We start from the raw sequence: 25,792 nt of genomic DNA, 5'->3' as shown, positions 1-25,792 counted from the left end.
AGGAAATCCAGCAGGGCCACTGCGAAGGCAGAACCAACTATGGGCCGCTTTCATACAAACGAAGGGCCTGTCACTTGGATCCTCCCTACCAATTACTGGAGAAGGATCCTACATCTTGTGAACAGGACCCATGGATTAGTTGTGAGAAGGAGGTGGGGGCTGGGGACCACCAGAGCAGCAGAGCACTCCCTGTGCCCCCTTGGCCCCCTTGGGTGTGCGTATTGCGCCCCTTGGCCGCCTTCTGTATTTCGGGACAATTATATTCCCCATCCCTCTTCCTCTTGTGTGTGTGTCTTTGGCCAGCGTGGTGTAGTGGTTAAAAGAGGTGGTTTGGAGCGGTGCACTCTGATCTAGAGAACCAGGTTTGATTCCCCACTCCTCCACATGAGCTCTCTCAGCCCCACCGACCTCACAGGGTGTCTGTTGTGGGGAGGGGAAGGGAAGGTGATTGTAAGCAGGTTTGATTCTCCCTTAAGTGGTAGAGAAAGTCGGCATATAAAAACCAATTCTTCTCCTCCTCCTCCTGTGGCAGCCATTTTGTAGTGACAAGCACCTTACCCCCCACCTCGAAATTCCAAAGGTGCCCCCAGGCTCAAAAAGGTTGAAGACTCCATGCCTCAGACGTACCTTCAAGCTCCCCAAAAAGGAAAGTGGGAAGCAAGCAAACTGTACACCTGGCTTGGCAGGAGTAATCCTGAGAGACTCACCCCACAGAATACAAGCTATTCACCCCTCATTCCACACTACTGCTTAGAACCAACTGTCTTCTTTAGCCTTACCCTTGGAGTGAGCAGCCCCCAATCATGTCTGAGGCACGAGGGCATGGTCACGGCCAAACTAGCTGGGGCCTTGAATGCCTGAATCTGATGATAAATCGTCTCCGGAGAACAGGAAACTACGGTTAACCATTCAGAGTAGCCTGTGCAACTACTAGACAACACCCGGCCATCTTAATTCGATGGAAATTTCCCAGGGCTGCTTGCTTGATGCAGAGAGCGGCCGTCTCACAGGCAGAGGTCATGTATTTTGGTGAAGGATGGAGGGCCACCAGCGGCAGGCATGCCACCAGCCAACCTCCTCGCTATTCATCTGGACTCTTAATGCTCTGCTGGGAACTATACAAATTAAACCATGACAAACTAGATAAGAAAAAAAGATATGGTGTCGTAAAGGAATACTACCTCACAGAGTAGACCCACAGTGCAATCCTGTGCAGAGTTACTCCAGTCTAAGGCCACTGAAATAAATGATTTCACACTGGAGAAATTCTGCATAAAATTGAACAATTAATAACTCAACAGTGTCCCAAAGAAGGCTTTGCAGAAGAATTACATTCTGAGGAGAAATTTAAAGGAGGCAAAGAGCGTGAGGAGAGAAAAAGGCAAAGGATACAAGAAAATAAAGGGTACTAAACATAATGGTCAAAATAGGACACTGGATGAACAAATGTAGGAATGAGAACATAAGAAAAGCCCGGCTGGATCAGACCGAGGCCCATCAAGTCCAGCAGTCTGTTCGCACAGTGGCCAACCAGGTGCCTCTAGGAAGCCCACAAACAAGACAACTGCAGCAGCACCATCCTGCCTGTGTTCCACAGCACCTAAGATAACAGGCATGCTCCTCTGATCCTGGAGATAATACGCATGCGTCATGACTAGTATCCATTTTGACTAGTAGTCATGGATAGCCCTATTCTTCATGGATAGCCCTATCCTCTTAAAGCCTTCCAATTTTGGCAGCCATCACCACATCCTAAGGCAAGGAATTCCACAATTTAACTATGTGTTGTGTGAAGAAATATTTCCTTTTATCTGTTTTGAACTTCACTGTACGATTTCCCTTTTAATGCCAATAAAGGCTTTCATATTCATATCTGTTTTGAATCTCCCACCAGCTTCAGCAGATGACCCCGTGTTCTGGTATTATGAGAGAGGGAGAAAAGCTTCTCCCTGTCTACTCTCTCCAAACCATGCATAATTTTATAGACCTCTATCATATCTCCCCTTAACCGCCTTCTTTCTGAGCTAAACAGCCCTAAGAGCCTTAACCGCTCCTTATGGGGCAGTTGCTCTAGCCCCCTGGAGAGAAAAATTAAAAAGAAAAATAAGGTCTCATCTGCTTACAGAAAGTTCTGACCATCAAGTTCCTGGAGATTCCTAGAACTACCCAGAAGTGACAAGGGTAGCTCTAGGACTCACCAGAAACTCAATGATAATCTAGGAGCGATAAGGTTAGAGATTTACAAAAGGAAAGCCTAAGAACTAGAAACTTGAACATGATGCGGCCAGTGATGGAAAACCAGCAAAAAGAGTCAAAGCAATCCCAGTGACAGAAAGACAGGAAGTAATTTGACAAGAGTGGTTTTGAATAGGTCAGCTACAAGCAGAGGAGCTGCAGACTTTTATCAAGATGCATTAAGGTTTTTAGCAAGAGATGCCAAAAGAAAACAAAGGATTTTTGTCTGTAATGAAGAGTAACTGCTGTGGAAGGAGAGCGGTGTCGACTATTACCACAAGGTTCTGTCTGGATGATAATGACTTTTTTAACAGTGACAAAAAAGTGGGGAAGAGATTTTGAGCAGAAAGATAAGGAGAGCATCTTTGCCACTCCAGTGAAATGAAGCTGGTCATCCAGAAGGAAATGCACAGATACATCTCATTATATTTGGTACGATGGCAAAAACACAGAATACTACCCTGAATGAAAAAGCTGTGAGAATATATTTCAATAATTACAGGTAACGTAAAGTAGTATTTAACCCACAAATCACTTGCTATGGACAGTCATACACGGACCTGAGCACAGCAAGATTGAGCAAGCTCTACCTCCGCTGCAGCTACCGTTAATTCTGACCTATTCTTGGATCAGTCACAATGCAATCCTATGCAGAGTCACTCCAGTCTAAGTCCAATTGTCTTAAATCTGCAGTCACTCTGCTATATTTTCATAAACCAACAGAGCTCTCCTAAAAGACATGGCATGGGGATTGCTCTGCAATCCATAAAGCACTTAAGACTGAAACAGATCTTCCCTACCAGCTTAAATGCGACCGCATCAGTTTAAGTGACAGATTGCCTTCTAAAATAGCAGTTTGTATTAAGTGTCCCTGAAGTTAATGGGGCCACCCGGGAGAATTTCATGCACGGATTACAGTTTATATTTAAAGCACTAGCAGAAAAGACAGTTATCATTCTACATGCAAGGAGTGCTCACGAGCAGGTCTACTCAGAAGTAAATCCTATTTTATTCAATGAGGCTTACTCCTAGGAAAGTGTTTTGAGGATTGTAGCCTTGTTTTCTCAGAAGCACCACTGAGTACAATGGGAGTTAACGGTAGGCTAATAATTTTTTTAATCAGAGCCATTTTATAGATACACTCAATACAGAATTGCAGCTACATGATCATTACCGTACACGGATTCTAACGCATGTGGATTTCTTTACATGTTATGTCACTATAGCACGTCTTAGAGCTCCTTCTCTCCTTGAGCAGCACAGTTCATATCCCCATCACAGCTTCTCTTACCATTCCAATAATATGCACCTCTTCTCAGTATCTGCAACTGGTAAAGTTGCCAACTGCCTGGAGAAAAAAGGTCCTAGGACTTTAACAGAGGGTTACAGAGCTGTTATTTGCCTACTGACCTCCATACTATGAAAAGTTTCAGCTGCCCATTTCCACACAGGAAGCCTCCATTACAGGGTCAGGGCATTTTCCTCCAGCTTGGTTGGCAACCCTAGGAATTGGAAGAATCTGGAATATGGGTACAAGCCAGGTGACCTGCATGGGCTTGCGCGAAGTATCTCATCTTCCCTTTGCCCACTATTTCCTCTTTCCCTTCCCTGGAAGCTCCATAACCTCTCCTTTTTTCCTGCTTCCTTTTCTCCTTCCTATCCACCAGCCAGCCAATCCACCTTTATCTGCGCCCCGTCTTCATCTTTCCCTCCTTCCTTCCCCCAGAGAGGGCATTCAATTCTGAAAGCTACAGACACTGCTTCTGTTATTTGGGAAGGGGGTTCATCCCCAATGGCTGTTTTTTTTAGCATTCAGATTTGTGGGCAAACTTGGGGATCTTCAGGTTTGTAAAAAAAATCCATTTTGTCTATTCATGGTTCTAATCTCCAAATTTGTATCCACAGATCTGGCCAGTTGAGAATTAGATATACTGATGATGTATTATTATACTTATTTTCTATTTAAAAACAATTTCCAAGGCAGCTTAGAGCAAATAGATGAATATAATGACTGAGCAAATCATTCTTAGTCAATATGCTAAAAGTAAAATATTCAAAAAGCATACTAAATGAGACATGTGGTTCATAAGCAGGTCTGTACTACTCGAAAGGGCTGATATTTCATGTACATACAGCTAGTTATTTGAGTTTACTTGGGGGGACGACAACAAATATGCAGTCTAGTCCTGTAAATCTTTGTTTAAAGAATTATGGAATTTAATGGAGCACAGGATTGCAACCTTATAATGTTTATAGCTTGCAGCAACCCTTAACCCTCAAATTCAAAAAATTTCTCACCAAAGCAAATTGCTTCTATTCTAATTAAATGTTGGTTTTGACTGGGTAGCTTTTGACCAGAATGGTCAGAGGTCTGGAATCCATGCCCTATGAGGAGAGACTTAGGGAGTTGGGTTTGTTTAGTCTAGAGAACAGAAGGTTGAGGGGAGACATGATAGCCATGTTTAAATATTTGAAGGGATGTCATGTTGATGAGGGAACTAGCTTGTTCTCTGTTGTTCCAGAGACTAGAACACGGAGTAATGGATTTAAACTAAGAGAAAAGCGATTCCACCTAAACATTAGGAAGAACTTTCTGACGGTGAGGGCTGTTCGACGGTGGAATGTGCTGCCTCGGAGGGTGGTGGAGTCCCCGTCTTTGGAGGTCTTTAAGTAGAGGCTAGATGGCCATCTGTCAGGAGTGCTTTGATTGTGGGATCCTGCATGGCGGGGGAAGGGCTGAGGTCACTGGGGATGTGGGGGGTAATTATTAATTTCCTTCTCGTTTCCTTCTTTGATCGAGTGATGAGCTTACTGCATCGAGGGAACACTGTCGATGTTGTTTACCTTGATTTCAGTACAGCTTTTGTCAGGTTCCTTATGATGTTCTGATGGGTAAACTAGAGGACTATGAGCCCCTAAGATAGTTAGGTGGATAGGAAACTGGTTGCAGAACCGGACTCAAAGAGTAGCTGTCAATGGCATTTCATCTGAATGGAGGGAGGTATCTAGTGGGATGCCACAGGGCTCGGTTCTGGGCCCGGTACTTTTCAATATTTTTATAAATGATCTGGATGAGGGGGTGGAGGGACTACTCATTAAATAGCAGATGAAACTAAATTGGGAGGAGCAGCGAACACACCAGAAGATAGAGATAGAATTCAACGAGATCTGAACCCACCGGAAAAGTGGGCAGATGTGAACAGGATGCAATTCAACAAGGATAAGTGCTGAGTTCTACATCTGGGTAACAGAAATGGGGGACATGCATACTGGATGAGGAATACACTTCTGGGCAGCAATGGGTGTGAACAAGATCTTGGGGTACGAGTGGACCGTAAGTTAAATATGAGCAGACAGTTAAATATGAGCAGAGACAAAAAAGGCTATTGCGGTCTTGAGGTGTATCAACAGAGGCATAACATCCAAATCGCAAGATAACACAGTTCTGCTGTACACTGCACTGGTCAGGCCACACCTGGAGTATTGTGTGCAGTTCTGGAGGCCTCACTTCAAAAAGGATGTGGACAGAATGGAGCGGGTACAGAGGAGAGCGATGAGGATGATCAGGGGCCTGGAGACCAAGCCCTACCAGGAAAGGCTGAGGGACATGGGAATGTTTAGTCTGGAGAAGAGGTAGAGGAGGGACATGATTGCTCTCTTTAAGTATTTGAAGGGATGTCACTTGGAGGAGGACAGGGAGCTGTTTCTGTTGGCAGCAGAGGATAGGACTCGCAATGACGGGTTTAAATTGCGGGCAGAGAGGATATCAGGGGAAAAAATTACAGCAAGAGTGGTTCAACAGTGGAATCAGCTACCTAGGTGTCAGGCCTCAGCAAGTCGATGTGTTCCTGGCAATAACTTTCCTCCAGATGATGCAGCGAGTTAAAAAGTTTATTTCAGAAGGACAGCGATTTCAGCAGGTCAAAGACTTAAGGCTAGCGTACAGGTATGGGGAATACAGAAACATATATAGGGTGGATACAATGGGGTTGATTGGATTATTGGAAACTACCGGTAACGACATGAGCAAAAGTATTCAGAATAAAATGCGTGCGTTAAGTGGCAGATCTTCCCGGGCTCCCAGTACTGTTTTGCGGGACCTGGTATCTGAGCAGCCATTACCGGGGTGGGTCTCCATTGAGCTGCAGATCTTGGGCAGGAGACCAGGTGCAAACGGAGAGGGACGGAGTGCAAAAGGACCCCATTTTGTCCGTGGGGGAAACCATCTTGTTTCTCTCCGGGGCTGGCGGAGAGCCTATCTGACAGTAGGGAGGTGGTGAGCTCCCCCTCCCTGGCAGTCTTCAAGCAGAGGCTGGACAAACCCTTGTCAGGGGTGCTCTAGGCTGATCCTGCATTAAGCAGGGGGTTGGACTAGATGGCCTCTAGGGCCCCTTCCAATTCTATGATTCTATCTCTTCTGTAACTGGGCAGTCCTGGGGCCTAACGTTTTTTGAAAATTATTGGACATTTAACGTTTGTTCTCACTAGAGTTGCCACTAGACAGGGAGGGATAATATCCATGAAGCTGCTGTATACAGTCAGACCATTGACCCGTCTAGCTCCCTCCCTCCTCCCGCCCCCCTTATGCCGCACCTCCATGGACGGATGGACGGATGGACGGACGGGGGGGGGGCAGCTGCTCCTCGGGGGCGGCGTCGAGGGTTCGAGGGGGCGCAGGGCCCGCGCCCCGCACCCCCCCCTCCACCCCCGGCCGAGCGCGGTCCCCGCCGGCCCCTCTGCGGCGCGCGCCCTGCTCGAGCCCCCACAAGCACGCGCGGTGCGCGCGCACCTCCCCCCAGATAAGGTCACATTCAGGCCGTACTAACGCGCGCGCGCCCGGCAGCCCCCCCCCACAAACTTTGCGCGAAGTGAGTGTGGGGGGGGGAGGGGGAGCGGCGCCCCGCAGCCCTGCCCGAAGCAACGCGCCGCGCAACCGGGGCTGGCGGGGTCGGGGGTCGGGGGTCGGGGGTCGGCCCGCTCACCTGGGCCACGAGCGGCACGAGGGTCTGCTCCACGGAGCGCGAGCGGATCTGCAGCCCCGGCAGCGCCTCCCAGCCCAGCGCCGAGCGCGGCCACGACGCCCCCGCCAAGGCCGCCATGGGGGGGGAGGGGAGGGGAGGGGGGAGGGCGCTCCGGCTCGGGGTCCCGCTCCGCCGCCGGCTTCCCGCCTTCTGCCGCGCCCCGCACAACTTTGCCCGGGGCTCCCGCGGCCGAGGGCGTGGCCGGAGGGGGGAGGGGAGGGGGAGAGGGCCCGCCCCCCCGGCCTGGCCGCCGCCTGCCGCGAGTCCGGCGGCCCCTGAAAGCGACCCCTCGCCCGCCCGCCCGCCCGCCCGGGGCTCGACCCTCGACGGGGCCTCTCGGGCGCCTCCCCGGCCGGGGCGGGGCGGGGCGGGGCGGGGCGGGGCCCGTCTGGCGAGGCCGAAGGTCCCGGCGCTGAAGCCGCGAGCGGCGCTCGGAGGGGCGGCTCCGCCTGCCTGCCTCTCTGGGGCTTTGTGGCGCCGGGGTCAAAGCTCTTCAGTTGCAAGCGGGCTGCGCCCCGTGAGGGTTCCCCCCCCGGCCCCTGCGCCCCCCCCCCCGGCTCCGTGGCGAAAGCGCCTCTGCCCCGCTTTGCAGCCAGGACAACGCCCCCGGCCCTCCTGGGAAGGCCGCGCGTGGGGGGCCGGCGGGCTGCGGGGCTGCCTCTGCCCCACCGGGCCCTGGCCACTCCCGCCGCCGAAACTGTGGCGCCCCCCGCCCCCCCCCCCACTGCCTGCCTGGATGCCTGTGTGGCGGTCGCGGCCCCCCCCCCCCCGCGCCTGTTCCCCAAGTTGATCCTCAACTTGTTTGCTGCCTTCAGGGCTCCAGCGGGTGGGAAGGAAAGATACACGTGCAGTCATAAGGACCACACCTAATTCTGTGTTCGCCTTGTACCCGCTGCTTCCTGGATCTCCTGGCTGCTTCAGCCCCCTGCCCGTTTGGGGTCCACCCCCCCCCCCATACAGCTTAGAAATGTTTGCCTAGCAAGGAGCCATTTAGAAGAAGTGGGCCATAAAACGTTAGGATAAAATGCCATTGGTGTAATGGTTAGAGTGTCCTACTAGGATCTGGGAGACCCAAGTTCAAATCCACACACTGCCATGTGGAAGCTTGCTGGGTGACTTTGGGCCAGTCAAACACTCGGCCTAACCTACCCCACGGGGTTGTTATGAGGATAAAATTAAAGAGGGGAGAACAGCGTTGTAAGCCACTGTGGGCACTTACTGGGAAGGAAAGCAGGATATGAGTATTTCGAGACATAAATTCATTTCTAATTTCTTGTATGCTTTATTAGTCATCCTCTAATATAGTTAAGCACTTGGATGGGGGATGGGGTCCCCCATCCAAGTGCTTAACTTCTGAGATCTGACAAGATCAAGCTGAACCACGGCATTCCATGTGCCTCTAAGGCAGTCAGCAATAGCCAGGATACTAGAACGTACTTTCCACTGAACTCCTGTTGAAGATGGCACTGCATGCCCCAAGCACCTTTTCATTTATTTTTCTTTTAATGCACTTCTGGCTGCAAGAAGTCTGAGCACAGTTAAAGGCACTCTTGACTATCGGCTTTCTATAAGACTGAAGCAGACTTGCCTAACAGATCACGCTAAGCCCATCAAACAACCAGCATGGCTGATGGCTGCTAAAGTAGTTGCCAAGCCACAGCCTGCTAACAAGGTTGTCGTTCCCAGCATCCTACCCTCTTCTTTTTGTTGCACCCCACTCCATAGCTTTGCCTGCCTAGCCAGATCTTGCAAAGTGGTAGTTAGTGAGTTGCAGCAATGTAAAAAAAAAAAAACACCCCTTTCCCTCTCTTTTCCCTATTTTCTCTCCCTCTTTCACACACTTTTCTCATTCATTTATCTCTCCCTCCACCTAATTTTTCTGTGTGCCCCCCTTTTATTTCAAGTCTTGGTTTCAATTACCTCTCACCCCTATCCTGCTTAGCAACTTAGAATGTACTTAATAAGTAATATAGGTAGCAAACCTTTGTTAATATTATAGACAGCAGGGGAGTAGTTAATATTTCCCCATGATCTAACAAAGTAGCAATAGGATGCTCCCCCCGAAGAACATTAATCTGTTTTAGTGGTTATACTTGTGGAACAGAAGTTAGCATTCTCAGTTCAGGCACTAGGGTTGTTGTTATTGTTATTATTGTGTTGGTGGGAGAGCTAATAGCTACTTTACTGTAGGACAAATGATGTAAACTGTTTTAATGTCAGCAAGATCAATCCCCGGGGTCCCAGCACTTCTCATCCAGCACCACTACATAACCCAGTTTGTCTCTGCTTCTGTGCTGGGTAAAGTTACAGGGGTAAACTGAAATAGATTTCTTACTGATTTACATACTAAATAATTATTGTGACATGAAGTTTTTGTGAAGTGTATCCTGTATTGGTAGACACATATACGTGTGCGTAAATATGAAATTACAAAAGTAGGCGGCACATGGCTATAGAGAGTAATATTGAAATGGAAGGGCAGTGCAAGTGGAGCAGGTACAGAGGGCATTTTTGGCAGGCACCGCTTGTCTGGAAAGAGGGAGGAAGACTCCTCCTGCTTCTTTTACACCATTATGAGGGCTTCTGTAGATACGAGGGGCCTGCCCATGACCGCTGGGCTGGGCTGGCAATATTCGACAGTAGTTTGGATACTGAATGATCGGTTCTTCTCCCTGCCAAAATGGTTGCCGCAATACTTGAGGAAGCAACAGCAATAGCGATCATCCTTTTTTCTTTTCTTGGTGACAAAATTGGATTTATAACAAATGTGATACCCAGTCTTTCTCCCCAATGGAGACCCAAAGCGGCATTGTTCTCCTGTCCTCCGATTTATCCTTACAACAACCCTGTGAGGTAGGTCTAGCTGAGAGTGCATCACCTTCCATGGCAGACTGGGGATCTGAGTGTTAGAGACACATGTCAGGCTGCTTAAAAGTTCTCTTATAGGTCAAGGGTGAGAAATCTTGAGTGTGTTAGCACTACATTCCGCGCTAGGCGCGTATGTTCTACCCTTGCACTGGGGATTCCCCCTCCTGAGTTCGTGCCCTCTTATGTGAGCTTGCTGACAATCCCAAGCCATAGACGTGCCTTTATGCTTGCCAGATTAAATGCTTACCCAACTGCAGAGATGTCAGGTCGTTTTGCGAAAACTCCATACTCAGATCGAGTTTGTGAATGTAAATCTGGAGATATTGGGACTTTACACCATCTCTTATTGTGTTATCAGCACTGGTCAGCTCCTCGGTTGCGTTGGATCACCCCAATATTGTCTAAATACAAACTTCCCTTGGAGTCCTGGGTGATATCCCACATAATCCTGATATCACTAGTTCTGTTGCAAGATTTTTGGCGGAGGTGATGTCGCTCAAACGTCAAAACAAAACAAGCACGTAAACTGCGAGTTGAATGTTGAAACAGATTTTGTGATTTCAATGAGACTGGTTCAGGGGGAATATATTATTATGGTATTAGTGATGCTATGTTTAGTAATTGTTTTCTACTGTGTTTTAACCTTAAGTATACGTTGGGTGTTGTAAATTGATTATGTGTTGTTGTATTATGTATTATTGTTATGGTTAAGCTCAAGACCTTTGGTCAAAGGAGCTAGTAAATAAATGGAATGGAAAAGTTCTCTTATGACACGTTGACTGTTGTGAAGATAACCTGTTTTAAGGTATTCCAGTTTTCTTCATTTGTGGCACTGCAGCATCCAGTGGCCCCGTTTTCAATCATGCAGCATTATTTTCTGACGAGTTAATGCTTTTGCCACAAGCAGAGACCCTTTGCTTCCATTGCAAATAGCACAAAGGGGTGTCTGGAGAGAACCTGGGCCAGGATAGTCCTGTGCCTTTCATTTTTGGCCCTGGAAGTCCCACAATCATCCGGAAGCCGGTAGCCAATTTTGGGTCACCTCACTTTATTCCCTGATGAGTTGTGCCTGCCACAAGTGGACAGATAGGCTGATTTTATTTGTTATTTACAGCTTTTGCCAGAACATAGTACACACCTACAATCTTAAAAAGGACTTTAAAAGGGTAGGTATCAAATTGAAAGTATCTCCATAGCTTAACATAAATACATTAAAATGCTACAATAGTTGCAATAAATATATTATACTAAAATGTACCTAAAAGTTACTTGTGACCAATATTGACAAGACCATTAGTGGTCTTCTCTCAAACGGACCTTAATAGCCACTGAGCAAAATTTAGCAACTTGGGAAAGACTAAAGGCGTCCCCTTCCCACAGCAGAAATTTCATTTCCTCTTCTTCTGAATCAAACTTCCTTAGGTTCACCAGTGGATGAATCAACTTTTGTCTAATGTCCTTATAATAATTACATCTAAGAATAACATGGCCAGAGTCTTCAATTTCCCTGGCCCCCCAAGGATATTCCCACTGAGCTCTTGGGAGTTTTCTAAATTTTCCCTCCAAAGCTTCTGAGGGAAGTACAGAACCTCTAGCGAGGCCCCGGTTAGAGCTCACCTTTGCTTGTTTACTTCTATAGTATGACTATACTGAGCAGGAGCCAGCTGGTATCTTACCTTGGAGGGAGCAAGGTAAGTTGGGGAGCACCTAAGGTCCGTTTGTCTTTCAGTGTCGTATAATCTTTGCCTCACTATCAACTTTGCTTGTTCTCTATTGAGTGTTATTAATAATTGGGGGGAGAGACCCAATGGTTCCATTCTTTTAACCGATTCCATCCACCATTTAGATTTAAACTGGTCCAAACAAAGCAAGGGAAGTAAGCCTTCTGAAGCTTCATGGGTCTTCAGCCATAGTAAAGTTGAGGCGAGGGTAATTCTTGCCTCTGTTTTCAGATTGCCTAATTCCAAGCGGATCCACAAATTTGAAACACAACATGGGACTTGCAGCAGAGCTCTACAAAATTTTGATTGCACTTTCTCCAATGGACTATAGCTTGATTTGGGGAAGCCTAAAATTGTGCCATAGGACATTTGGCTTACTGATTTTGCCGGAAATAATTTAAGGGCTGCAGGAATGTAAAAGGCTCCTCTTGTCCTATGAAATTTAAGAATGTTAAATGGGGATCTCTCTGCTGCCAAGGCCACTTGCTTTTGTTGCTCATTATGAAGGCCATTCGCCTGAAAGGACACCCTTTATTATTATAGATGCATGGTAACTGCCAGCCAAGTGGTTTATTTTGTTATGATATTTGATTTGGATAAGGGGGGCAGGTGGAGTCTTTGTCTGGGGACCCATGGTGGCTCTCGGCAGCCCTGCCTATTCATATACGAAACATCCACTGTATTTTACTCAGGGCTAAATGTGCCTAGGATTGCAACCTTAGGAGCAGGTTGCTAAATTGCCTGGGTTTGTTTGGAAATCATACTGCTGCTGAGCTTCTGTTAATTATTTTTATTGTGCTTGGAGCTGCTGCAGAGAAATGGCTCAGGCTCTGCTCAGAGAGGCTTAGTATTCCTGGCACTCAGAGGGGATGGGGGAAGGCCCCTGTAATGCAAAGGCCTGGCAGCTTAAAGCCCTTTCTTACACTGGAAAAGGTGTCTTGAGGAGTCTGAAATTACTGTCGCTTGATATCAGTTGCTTTTGAAGGGTAGCATCTGAGGCACTGGGGAAGGAGGCACGCCACTTGGGAAGCACAACACTGCAAACCAGCCCTCGAACTTCCCATCGGCATGCTCACCAGCTGTTAACTGCAGCCTTGCGGTAACTTCCATGGATGAATAATCCTCAGTTTTCTTTGTGGTGGCTCCCACCCAGTGGAGTGGCCTGGTCAGGAAAAAAAAAACCCATTTAGCATTCTGCAGAATGCATAAAATGGAATTGTTCAGGAGAGCATTTTTATAAAAGGAATACGGTGATAATAAAACAGAAATGTTCAGGGGAAACACATTTTAAAAATAAATAGGATGTATGAAAAAATTGGTGTGTGTGAAGTGCCTTCAAGTCGCAGCCAACTTATGGCGACCCCTTTGGGGGTTTTCATGGCAAGAGACCAACAGAGGTGGTTTGCCAGTGCCTTCCTCTGCACAGCAACCCCAGTATTCTTTGGTGGTCTCCCATCCAAATATTAACCAGGGCTGACCCTGCTTAGTTTCTGAGATCTGACGAGATCAGGCTAGCCTGAGCCATCCAGGTCAGGGCAAAAAAAATGGTATCCCCCCCCCCCCAATATTCCATTGTTTATACAATATTATACTGTTTTTAATTTTATTTTGTTACCCAGTTTTGCTGCATGGTTGCACATACTAAACAGACACACACACACCCCTTTGGATTCCTTTTCTAATTCTGTCATGTGACCTGAGCCTCAGTGAGAAAGGCGGCCTATAAATAAATAAATCCATACCAGACCAAACACACCGCAGGGCCATGCGTATAAGGCTTTTCAACAGAGTCTGTTCCCATATTCAGTGGTCAGTTGTCAAAGGATGAAGAATCCAAGGGCCCTGCAGACTCTTGTCGCTGTCCACGTGGGGTTTGAGTCATAGAAGGCGCCATTTCTCTCCCTTGTTAGTGCTCATTTCTGGTTTTTTTTTGGGGGGGGAAGAGTTTTCAATGGTAGTGGAATACTCACTGCCAGCTTCAAAAATCTGTTATTGGCGGATATATTCAAGATTCAACAGCAAGGCAGCATTTGATGTGGATGCTTAAAAAAAAATCTAGCAAATTCTTATGAGTTGTAAGAACCAGAAACACAAGGTCTCCTGACGAATAACTGTATGGGGTATGAAACATGGGGGGAGGAAGAAACTGTCCACCTGGCTTGACCAAATGGCATCTCTGCTGAGTGGGGAAAGCAGCTGACCTTTGCGTCACTATGAGAGCAAGACCACAGGTGTCCATATGCACCACTTGCAATGCCATCCTAAACAGAGTCACGCCCTTCCAAGCCCATTTACTTTGGTGGTCTTCGAAGGGTGAAACTCTGCTTATGAGGGTACTGAGGCAGCTAGGGGATCTCCTGCCCATGAGCCCCGCCGGGGGCTGCTGCTGCTTGGTGGAGCAGCCGGAGAAAAATCAGGGAAAGTGGTGATACTGTGATGCCACATCACTTCTGGTTACATACCTGGAAGAGACATCACAGTGTTGAAGTAACACACAGGAATTCCTAGATGTCACTTCTGGGTATGTAACAGGAAGTGACATTGTGGCATTGCATGCTGCACCATCACCATGTCTCACCCTCAAATGTTCCTGGGGTTCTAGAGGGTTCTGTCAGTCACTCACCACTGATTCCCTTTCATGTGCGTGTGGTGTAACAGACTTTCCGTACACGTTTAAAAAAGAAAACCAGCTGTAAGGGTAGATAATTTAGGGCCAGGCGGAGGGGCTGCGGCTCACAGGTGGACAGATGGCTTGCACGCAGGAGGTCCCAGTTCTAGTCAGGAGTATCTCCAGTTAAAGGATCCCAGGAGCTGTCCAAGGCCGTTTTCTGCTGGAGAGCCCAGCCGTGCTCCGTCTAAGGCAGCTTCGTAGGCTCTTCCTACAATTAGGCTCTCCCATCGCTGCGGTGCAGCCTTTTCTTTCCAAACCGTGTCACGTTTGCTGAAGAAGCTGCTGGTAGCTCTATGGGGAAGACAGCTACAGCTCTCTATACACAAGGATGACAAAAAGATAATGAATGCAAAGTACTTTGAATACTTGGCAGTGCTATAATAAAAGCTAAGTTGTTAAAATTATTATTGTTGTTGTCGTTGTAACCCTTTTAGTTGTAAAAGGGCTAGGTTAGTGACCACAGGGTGGTGGATGCCCCATTCGAAACCTGAAACACTTAAACAAGTAACATTTATTGAAAAGGGAGGGAAACAGTAAAGTCAGACTGGGAGTTTGAAACAAAACAGCGTGAACAAAAGCTATATTAATCCATCCCAAAGTCAGTGAGAAAAGAGAAAGGAACCCCTTCCCCTCGCCGTCCCAGCATCGCCATGGCGGGGGGAGGGGGGGGGGTCCGGCTCTGCCGCCCGCGGCCTTTGTCTCCCCGCCTGTTTTTCTCAGGAGCTGCTTCTTAAATTCACCCCATCAGGAGGGGGAAACGCGCCCCGCCCCGCCCCGCCCGCCCCCCTTCTCCTGCAGCTGCTTCTCCCTCCTCCTTCCAAACTGCCCCGTTGCTGGGCAACCACTCCCCCCCCCGGGGCAGCGTTTCCAGGCGAGACTCTCACAACGATGCAGGTGAAACAAGGCGAGACGCTTTTCAACAACCCGCGTCGTCGTCGTCGTGACAGTCCTTTCAAGTCAAGGCGGGGGGCGGGGGGGGGTTTCAATGTTCCTGTGGAAATTTCTCCCTCTGCTCCTTGCTGCGGCCTGTGTCCCAATGGCCGCTCTGTGTCGCTGAAGGGGCCCCCTCGCCCCCCGCAGGCCTTTCAGCCGGAAGGGGCGCCGCTGGCACGCCCCACAGGACGGTGGCGGAAGGCCCGCAGGCCCTTTGCCGGCCCACGAGCCCGACAGAGAGAGAGAGAGAGAGAGAGAGAGAGAGAGAGAAGGGGCGCCCACGTGGCCGGGGGCAGCGCCCAGGGGAGGGGGCGACTCTGGCGCCGGCAGTTGGCCGCAGGCACGGATGTCGACGCCCCGCGGCTTTAACGTGGCCCCGCTGGTGCTGCTCAGGGCCTGTTTCTGTTTCAGGATATGCCTATGAGAAGGGCAGAGGCCTGCCTCCCTCCCTCCCTCTCGGGTCAAGATGGCTTACAATAATAGTTAAAACATCCCCGGCTAAAGCCAAAGATAAAACATCATGCCCCAAATTCCTCGCCCCCACCAAAATAAAAGATGCCTGCTATTTAAAAGTAAACAGGTAAAGGTCCCCTGTGCAAGCACCGGGTCATTCCTGACCCATGGGGTGACGTCACATCCCGACATTTACTAGGCAGACTTTGTTTTTATGGGGTGGTTTGCCAGGGCCTTCCCCAGTCGTCTCCCCTTTACCCCCAGCAAGCTGGGTCCTCATTTGACCAACCTCGGAAGGATGGAAGGCTGAGTCAACCTTGAGCCGGATACCGGAAACCGACTCCCATCGGGATCGAATTCAGGTCGGGAGCAGAGCTTGGACTGCAGTACTGCAGCTTATCACTCTGCACCACGGGGCTCTTGCCTGCCATTTAAACCTCCTCAAAAGCCCTGGCAAACAGGCAGGTCCAGCAGCACCTCCTGGAGATCTCCAGGGTGGGGCTCAGCTCTTCAAGGAGCCCACATCAGAGCTGGGACCATGATGGAAAAGGCCCGGGGCTCTGGTCGATGCCGGACGGGCCACCCTAAGTGTCAGGAGAGCTTACCGATGGCTGCCTGATTGGCATAGTTGGCACACAGGGAAGAAGACGGCCCTTTAAACATGTGTTATCAGTGTAAAATAAGATTGGAATACTATGGTTTGCTAGCTTTGATGGGTGACAAACTTCTTGAAAATTAGCTGCTAAATCATTCAAATATAAATTCATCAGTAAAGGAGCAAGGAGGCAACCTTGTCTAACCCACCCACCCCCCCGACCAAGTCAAAAGGCTCGGTCAATTCTCCTTGATAACCACAGCGAACCTGAGCTGTAAGATTCGTATGAAATTGCTGTATGAGCCATAACAATCTTCTATCCATGGTCAAATTACATAATTTCCTCCGGAGTCTTTCCCTGGCAATAGCAATGAAGGCTCCTTTTAAGATCCGTGAAACCAGCATATAGAGGAGCACCACTGGGAGGGGAAGAATATTTCTCAGCTAAATGTGAAAGTATCAAACAATGGTCCATAACAGACCTCTTAGAAGCACAGATTCATGGAGTTGGAAGGGACCACCGGGGTCATCTAGTCCAACCCCCTGCACAATGCAAGAAATTCACAACTACCCCTCCAGCCACCCAGTGACCCCTACTCCATGCCCAAAATATGGCCAAGATGCCCTCCCTCTCATCATCTGCTTAAGGTAGTTTAATCAGCATTGCTGACAGATGGCCATCTAACCTCTGCTTAAAAACATTCAGGGAAGGAGAGCTTACCACCTCCCGAGGACGCCTGTTCCACTGAGAAACCACTCTAACGGTTAGAAAGTTCTTCCTAATGTCAACACAGAAACTCTTTTGATCTAATTTCAACCTGTTAGTTCTGGTCCGATCTTCTGGGGCAACAGAAAACAACTTAGCACCCTCCTCCATATGAAAGCCCTTCAAGTACTTGAAGATAGTTATCATATCCCCTCTCAGTCTTCTCCCCTTCAGGCTAAACATAGCCAGCTCCTTCAACCTTTCCTCATAGGACTTGGTCTCCAGATCCCTCGCCATCTTTGTTGCCCTCCTCTGGACACGTTCCAGCTTGTCTACATCTTTCTTAAATTGCGGTGCCCAAAACTGAACACAATACTCTAGGAGAGGTCTAACCAGAGCAGAGTAAAGCGATACCATCACTTTGCGTGATCTGGACACTATACTTCTGTTGATACAGCCCAAGATCGCATTTGCCTTTTTAGCTACCGCATCACACTGCTGGCTCATGTTAAGTGTTTTGTCTACCAAGTCCCCGAGATCCTTTTCACACACACTACTGCTCAGACAAGTCTCCCCCATCCTATAATTATGCATTTGATTTTTCCTACCTAAATGCAGAACTTTATATTTATCTTTGTTGAAGTGCATTTTATTAGTATTTAGTATCATCTCCAAATTTAATAAGCATCCCATCTATTCCTTCATCTAAATCATTTCTAAAGATGTTGAACAACACAGGGCCCAGGTCAGATCCCTGAGGCACTCCACTAGTCACTTCTCTCCGAGTGGATGAGGAACCATTAACAAGCACTCTTTGGGTGCGATCTGTCAACCAGTTACAGATCCACCTAATAGTAATAGGATGTAAACCACATTTTCTCAATTTGTCAACAAGAATATTATGTGGAACCTAATCAAAGGTCTTACTGAAATCAAGATAATCTATCTCTACAGCATTCCCCTGATCCAGTAAGGTAGTAACTTTCTCAAAAAAGGAGATAAGATTGGTCTGACATGACTTGTTCTTGAGAAACCCATGCTAGCTCTTAGTAATCAGATCCATCCTTTCTAAACCCTCAAGGACTGACTAAAACTGCTCTGCTCTCAGCCAAGGACATCATTTTGCTCAATCCAATCAATTTCCTTAGCAAGAGTTTGCCCAAAACAGATAATAGGCTGATTGGGTGATAGCAACTTGGGTAAAAATGCTGACCCTTTTAAAAGATTGAAAGTATTATGGTGTGTCTCTATGATTTTGGAATGGCTCCCGAAGCATTGCTGTTTGTGAAAATAGGAGCAAGAATATCACCCCACCAATGAGGGTTCACTCTAAATAGTTCATTTGGGATTAAATCAGAACCTGGGGTTTTCCCCTGATGTAGGCAACCAATAAGGGACTTAATTTCATCAAGGGACACATCTGGCCATGTGTGCAAAATGGTAGAGGTTACTACAGTTCCAGATCCTTGATTTTCTGGGGAATAAGAAAAAAGGTTCTTAAAATAAGTTACCCAGATGGAAGATGGAATACAGGCGGAGACTTTCACATGACCATTATTGGCAGAATTGACAACAGACCAAAAGGTTGAGTTGTCATTGCTATTTATAGCTGTAATCAGACGTCTCCTGTTCTTATATAAATCCCCCCTTTTCCTCCAGTTAATCAAGCTCTTATAATTCCTCTTGAGAACTAACAACGCCTTCAGAACACATTATTACTGCTTTTGAATTCTCTATGTTTCTAAGAAATTGCTCTTTTAAGGAGACTGCACTCTCTATTAAACCAAGAGTTTTGCCTAGCTGAAACTAAAAGTTTTAGAATAATTTTCTTAATAAATGAAGATTAACATAAATTAGATTACAAATGCATTTAAACCAATAACAGCAATCTTAGGCCCAAGAAGAGCTGTCCTTAGCGAAGTCATCTCTGAAGACTCCATTCTATATCACACTAAGGAATCAAGCTTAGGGTTCCATCGAACACATCCTAGGCTCTTATGGCTTTGGTGTAATGACTGATGATGAGTTGGCGTTAAAGGATATGCACAAGATAAGTCAACTAAAAGATAAATAGGGAGATGGCCACTACTCATATAGCCACAGGCTTTCAATGAGGTTCAATGTGACCAGGAAGTAGTCAGTAACGCTGGCACCGTTTTGTCAAAAAAAAGTAAAATCTCCATTTGGATCGATCTGTGGTCACCCAGTTACAATTATTAGATTTCTCTGAATAGCAAAATGAACCAAACAAAACAGCAGAGTTTATTACATAATCCTTAGGAGTTCTACCGTACCAAGATGAGCTAAAAAAATCATCATCAAAGGTTCCTATCAGTTTTTGGGAAAGGATGTTATCATCCTGCCCTATCTGTGCATTAAAGTCAGCAGCCATAAGAATTGGAGTGTTTGGGTAGCTGTTTTTAATGTCATCAAATAATTATCTCAATTCAGTCCAATTTCGTACACCAGTACTTGACCTAGCAGGGGGTATAGATGGAAAAGAGAATCAAAGAGAAGAAAGTCAGATTTAGCCTAATTGCAAAAGCCAACTCATTGGCAATGAGGAAATCAATCGATTTTGTGCTCAGAGATGTAGAAATAAGATAAGCCAAACCCACACAAGGGCAGACCATAGGTCCTTTGATTGCTTTCTGGGAAAATTATGAGAAACCTGGAAGAAAAAACTCATTGGTAGCCCGGGCTTCCTGTACAAGAATGACATCAAACGCTGAAAACAATGACAACGTACGAGAGCCAGTAATTCTAGCTGACCAACCAGCAACACTCCAGCACATAAATTTACAACAGAGAAAGAGTCAGTCCATATCAGGAAGAACTATGGGAGATGTCTCCAAAGGCAAATTTGAATTAAAAATAGGGGTGCGTACTATTATAGTTGGTTCCAAAGGAAATGGGAGAAGAGTTGGTTTTTATATGCTGACTTTCTCCACCACTTAAGAAAGACTCAGACAGGCTTACAATCACCTTCCCTCCACCCTCCACAACAGACACCATGTGAGGTGGGTGAGGCTGAGAGAACTGTGACTAGCCCAAGGTCACCCAGCTGGCTTTGTGTGTAGGAGTGGGGGAACTAACCCAGTTCACCAGGTTAGTCTCCGCCGCTCACGTGGAGGAGTGGGGAATCAAACCTGGTTCTCCAGATCAGAGTCCACCACTCCAAACCACTGCTCTTAACCACTATACCACGCTGGCTCCCATTGCCTTTAAGTACTATTCACCCACATGATGAGGGGACCTCTATTCTGGCACCATTTCTTAAGATGAGGTTTTGTTACTGTTTTAAGTATGTTTTAATATCTACTTAACGACCCTACTAGATTTTATTTTCTTGTATATGTCTTCTTTAAATATTGTATTACTTTGTGGATGATGTTTTGTGAAGGCCCATGGCCACATACAAATAAATTTCTCACAGTATGTGTGAATATCTACTTAACGTAAATGTTTGCTTATTTCTCGATGTTAGCTGCCCTAAGCCTGATCTTGGTCGGGAAAGGGTGGGGTAGAAATAGATTTAATAAATAAATACATACGGTGGAATCCTGGAAAGGCTTCTTCGATAAGAAGTAGTGTAGAATGTAGTAAAAGCTGAAAGTTAAGGCTTATATATTTTTTTAATATAAAATAATGCCAGATGAGGGACTTTGATTGATTTTTGACTTAGTTAGAAAAGCAAGGAGCCTTCTTTCTAGCTGGTAATATTTGATCCAGAGTTCACCTAATCTGGATGAGTCTGTCCTTAAGGTTCCCCAGCCTATCCAAGATTTTAAAAATTGTGATGTGTTAAAAATCAAAACTATGAATGTAAAAATAATTAAGGCCATTCCCATACCTGAGGCAATAACAATTTTTGCATTTTGTAATGTGAATGGAAAATGTATCCTGGATCGAACACCCTTGCTTTAAAAATGGACTTCTGCTACTTTGTCTTCTGAGTTAGCAGCTTCCACAGATGGCACAAACAGCAAGGTTCAAGTAAGGTGGTGGAAAGCGGAATTAGGAGTGGGTTGGAGACAATCAGCTTATTCTTCACCCGCTAACAACAGGTGTTAGGGATTCAGTGCGAGTTCCATTTCTGTCAGGGCAGTTAAAGGGTTAACTTGTTTACATCAATAGTTGGTCTCAAGGTGATGATGCAAAAGACAGATGCAAGTATTCTATTGGCTAGAGAATCGCCATTACAAACGTGCACCAAGTCACGAAGTCAGAACTGTTTTATTACCCTGTACTTTGTTAAAGGGGTGAAACTTTGGGGCAGGGTGAGCCAGTTGCTTCTTCAGTCTCAAACAAACAAGATGCTTGTCCCAGCTCTCCTGAGCTGGGACACAGACAAAGAGATTTGAGCCAGTTACTTTTGAATCTCACACAAGCAAGATGTCTGTTCTTAGCTCTCTTGGGCTAAGACACAGACAAAGGGATTTTAAGCATTAGAAACCTGCTAATACTTTTAGCAAGACTTACAGGGAACTAGATAGAAAGATGTTATTTGTTTTTACTCCATGTTACCCTTCCTAATTTTAGTACAGTAAAGGATTATTTTGTTTGATTAAGAAACAAGTTTGACTCTGTTTTATTGTGTGCTTGACCTGAATTCTTTCTAACTGTAATCACGATTCATTGGGCCTCTTAACAAACCCCAATAACAGGACTATGGTGAAGTTGCCACAAGACCTTTAAAGGCTCCCCATCTGGGAGCCTTTCACTTTTGCTGACTCATTTGTTCCTCCGCCAGCCTCTCAGTGGCCCCAGTGCCAAGAGGGAGATATGGAGGTGTTGGGGGAAAATATACATTTTATGTATACCTGGGACTTTCCCCGTGTATGCAAAGTCTTTCCATTTCTATGTTGGTGCCCCCCCCCCCCATGCTTGTCTTAAGAATTGGTGTGAGAGCCAGCCACTTTATGGGTCCAAGCTGGAGGCCCACAAAGAATCACTGGAACGATTTTGAAATGCCACCCCACTCCCTGTAGTATTAATACACCTCAAGCCTTCAACACGTTGTGGTCTGCAAAGCTAAATAAATGAACTGTAAAAATTTGAGCATTTTTAGAAAGGTGACAACAACCTGTCAGTCAAAAGTCATATTTTTTCCTGACCCCTCTATTTAAAAAAAGTTCCTGCCAAATATAAATGACCTTCTGCCAAGTAAGAAGGAGGTGCTAAAACAGAACTCTTTAAATAGAGTTATTTTACAGGGACATAGCTAGATACAGGAAAGAGCAGGAGGATTTCTTTGTCTCCTGTTATGAATATGACATACAAAATACACGGGGGCAATCTGTATGCAATGTCCACTCGGCTATCACATCGCCAGCCTCAGCGAGATTCCCAATAATTAAGGGCCCAGCTGAGCCACAGTTAGTCACGGCAAAACCCTGTCACAGCCAACAGGTCTTAAAACTAGTTGCGGTAATGTCCCACTGCATTGCTTTAAAGCAGGCCCGAGGGCCAGATCCGGTCCGTCAGGGTCCTGAACCCGGCCCCCTCCTGCCTCCGGAGCCGCCGCCGCCCCCGTCCCCCAAACTAAGGCGTCCGTTTGCCGTATAAAGTGGCAGCGGCAGCAGTGGAGTGGTGACACCCGCGCCGACCCGGGAGCCGCCGCCGCCTCTGCACCTTCCCCGCCGCGGCTGCCCTGAAGAGCTGCCGCCGCCGCCTTCCTTTCCCCAGGCGCGCACGTGGCTCGGGGGACGGGAGATTCCGCCTTGGACTGCAATGTGCCCCTCGCCGCCGCTGTTCCTCATGCCACAGCAGCCGCCGCAGCCCTGAAGGAGCCATGCCAGGCTGGAAGAAAAACATCCCCGTCTGCCTGCAAGCTGAGCAGGAGCGAGGCAAGCGAGCGCCGGGGCCCCCCCACGGCGGGCTTGGGTGGCGGCGCCTCTGGGGAGGGGAGGGCTGAGAGACCCCCGTATCCCGCTGGCCTCCTCCCACGCCCTTCCCCCTTCCCCTCAGGTGCTCTTTGCCAAGCAGGAGGCCAGCTCAGCCCGCTTCCTGCTCCAGGAGGCAGGAAAGGAGGGCGTGCAGCGGTGGCGGGGGGGTCTCTCAGCCCAGCGAAGGGGGGAGTGTCGGCTATGGAGAGGCACCTGAGGGAGGGGCGGCACATCCTCCTGCCACAAGTTAACTTTTCTTTGCCTGGGCGCCTGGCTGCCTTCCCATTTGGGCGGGGTGGTGGTGGCCGGCCCCCAACAGTGTTTGAGGGACAGTGAACAGGCTCCCTGTTTAAAAAGTTTGAGGACCCCTGCTTTAAAGTATGTTTAGCTTTGACTAATGTTTACTAAATTGTGATTAGTGAATAATCCTGTATGTATACAGGACTGGAACAAATCATTGATGGCCAAGTGTCAGGACTGTTAGTTTCGTTTTCCCACCAGCTTGCCTTCAAGGATTGTTTTGCATTTTTGGTCTCTTTGAAGCCGACGGTAACCCGTGAGAACTGCAGCGCCTCTGTACAGTTTGTAATCTGTAATCTCATGAGCTGTACTGTATTGTTGAATGCTTTTTTCACTGCTCTTATATTATCAAGTGCAAGCCAGTTTGCTCCATTGCTGTCTTGGGTTCTTTTGCTCTGTTAACCTATGCGACCAGTAAACCAGCTTCTTTGGACAACTTCGTCTCCTGCTGTGGTTTGTGGTTCCGAATAGGACAAGTACTTACATTAAGACAGCAATCCTATTCTTTCACCAGTCAGGCTGGAGCCCAGTGTAAGCACTTGGCCTAACAAGCACCACAAACCACAACAGGAGACGAAATTGTCCAAAGAAGCTGGTTTTACTGGTCATATAGGTTAGCAGAGCACAGAGAAACTAAGACAGCAATGGAGCAAATTGGCTTGCACTTGATAATATAAAAACATTGAAAAAAAGACATTCAACAGCACAGTACAGCTTCAAGAGATTACAGATTACAAACAGCACAAAGGCGCCGTGGTTCACACGGGTTACTGTTGGCTTCAAAGAGTCCAAAAATGCAAAACAAACCTTGAAGGCTACTTGGTGGGAAAACAAAACTAACTGAAACACAGACCTGACATTCTGCTCCCCTTAAGGCCCCCTCCCACTTTGCAAGGGGGATGGTTTGTCGGGGTAGGCAGTGTGGAAGGCGTGCACTAAGTGTGGGGCGGAGACATCTCGTGCACGCACCCATTCATCGTAGGCAGGGGGGAAGTGTTTCCATCGAACCAGATATTGTAGGGAACCATGACGTACACGGGAGTCCAGAATCTTTGACACTTCAAAATGCTCCTCCCCCCCCCACCATCACAGGCTGCTCAGGAGGCAATTCCGGGTGCCACTCCGAGGAAGTGACATGAGACTTGAGGAGGCTGACATGGAAGACAGGGTGGATACGTCACAAGGTTTTAGGGAGAGTCAGTTCCACAGTGACGGGGTTAATTATCCGGGCAACAGGATATGGCCCCACGTACTTGGCGCTGAGTTTATGGCAAGGGCGGGTGGACTGCAGGTTCTTGGTGGAAAGGTACACTAAATCACCAATCTGAAAGTCCTTGCTGGGAGAGTGATGCTTATCTGCCTGAGCTTTATATTTGCGTTTGGCTCTGTCCAGATTTTTCATCATCCAGGGCCAGGTGGTGCGGAGAGTCTGAGTCCAAGAGGCTACATCGGAATCCCCCTCCCCCTCAGTTACATTTGCACGAGTAATAGGACCGAAATCCTGACCATACACAGCATAGAAAGGGCTAAAACCTGTGGATTGATGTACAGCATTATTGTAAGCATATTCTGCAAAGGGCAACAGCTCAACCCAATCATCTTGATGGTAATTAACATAACGTAAATAACATTCCAATACAGCATTGACCCATTCAGTTTGCCCATCCGTTTGGGGGTGATAAGCGCTGGATAAACCCTGTTCCACCCCCACCAACTTGAGAAAAGCTTTCCAAAACTTAGCCACGTAGCTACTTCCGCTGTCGCAAATTATCTTACGCGGGAAGGAGTGCAGACGGAAAACATGTGACACAAAAAGGCGAGCCAACTTGGGGGCGGAGGGGATACCTGCACACGGAACCAAATGTACCTGTTTGGAAAATAAATCAGTAACAACCCACAGTACAGTTTTCCCCTCAGTGGGAGATCGGTCATGAAATCCATGGCAATCACTTCCCAGGGTCTGCTGGGAATTTCTAGTGGTTGTAGCAGTCCCGGGGCTTGCCTTGGGATCGCTTGACAGTGGCACAAATAGGACAGCTGCGAGTGAAGGAATCCACATCCGAACGCATGCCCACCCACCAAAACTGTCTGTGCAACAAGTGAAGGGTTTTCAGGAAACCAAAGTGTCCTGCAGTTTTAGCTCCATGGGCCAATTGCAGGACTTCTCTCCGGAGTACTTTAGGCACGTACAATTTTGAGTCTTTGTACCAACAACCACCCTGTTCAAGCAAGCCTTGGGGTAGAGTTTGGGCAGTGCGCTCGGCCAAGCACTGAGTACGAAGGGAGTCCAGGAAGGAATTGGACAGGATCACTCCCCCCCCCTGCAGAGGAGGGTGAATCAGGAGCCATTGGCGATGGCGACAGAGCGGGGGGGGAGCTGGTTGCTGCGGGGCGCCGGAGA

General features: G+C 47.5%; 1 protein-coding gene across 1 annotated transcript in view; it reads right to left on the bottom strand.

The window, feature by feature from the left end:
* Nucleotides 1-7,334, bottom strand: part of CTNNAL1 (catenin alpha like 1) — a 92,783-nt gene extending 85,449 nt beyond the window's left edge. The window contains exon 1 of the mRNA XM_056862936.1: nucleotides 7,218-7,334. Within this exon, the coding sequence (XP_056718914.1) occupies nucleotides 7,218-7,334 (117 nt within the window). The remainder of the gene's footprint in view (nucleotides 1-7,217) is intronic.
* Nucleotides 7,335-25,792: the final 18,458 nt, after the last annotated feature.

The sequence above is a fragment of the Euleptes europaea genome, chromosome 17, assembly GCF_029931775.1.
Source record: "Euleptes europaea isolate rEulEur1 chromosome 17, rEulEur1.hap1, whole genome shotgun sequence".
NCBI classification, from domain to species: domain Eukaryota; kingdom Metazoa; phylum Chordata; class Lepidosauria; order Squamata; family Sphaerodactylidae; genus Euleptes; species Euleptes europaea.
Note: the sequence above shows the minus strand (reverse complement) of the source record. Positions and strands in the feature narration are given on the sequence as shown.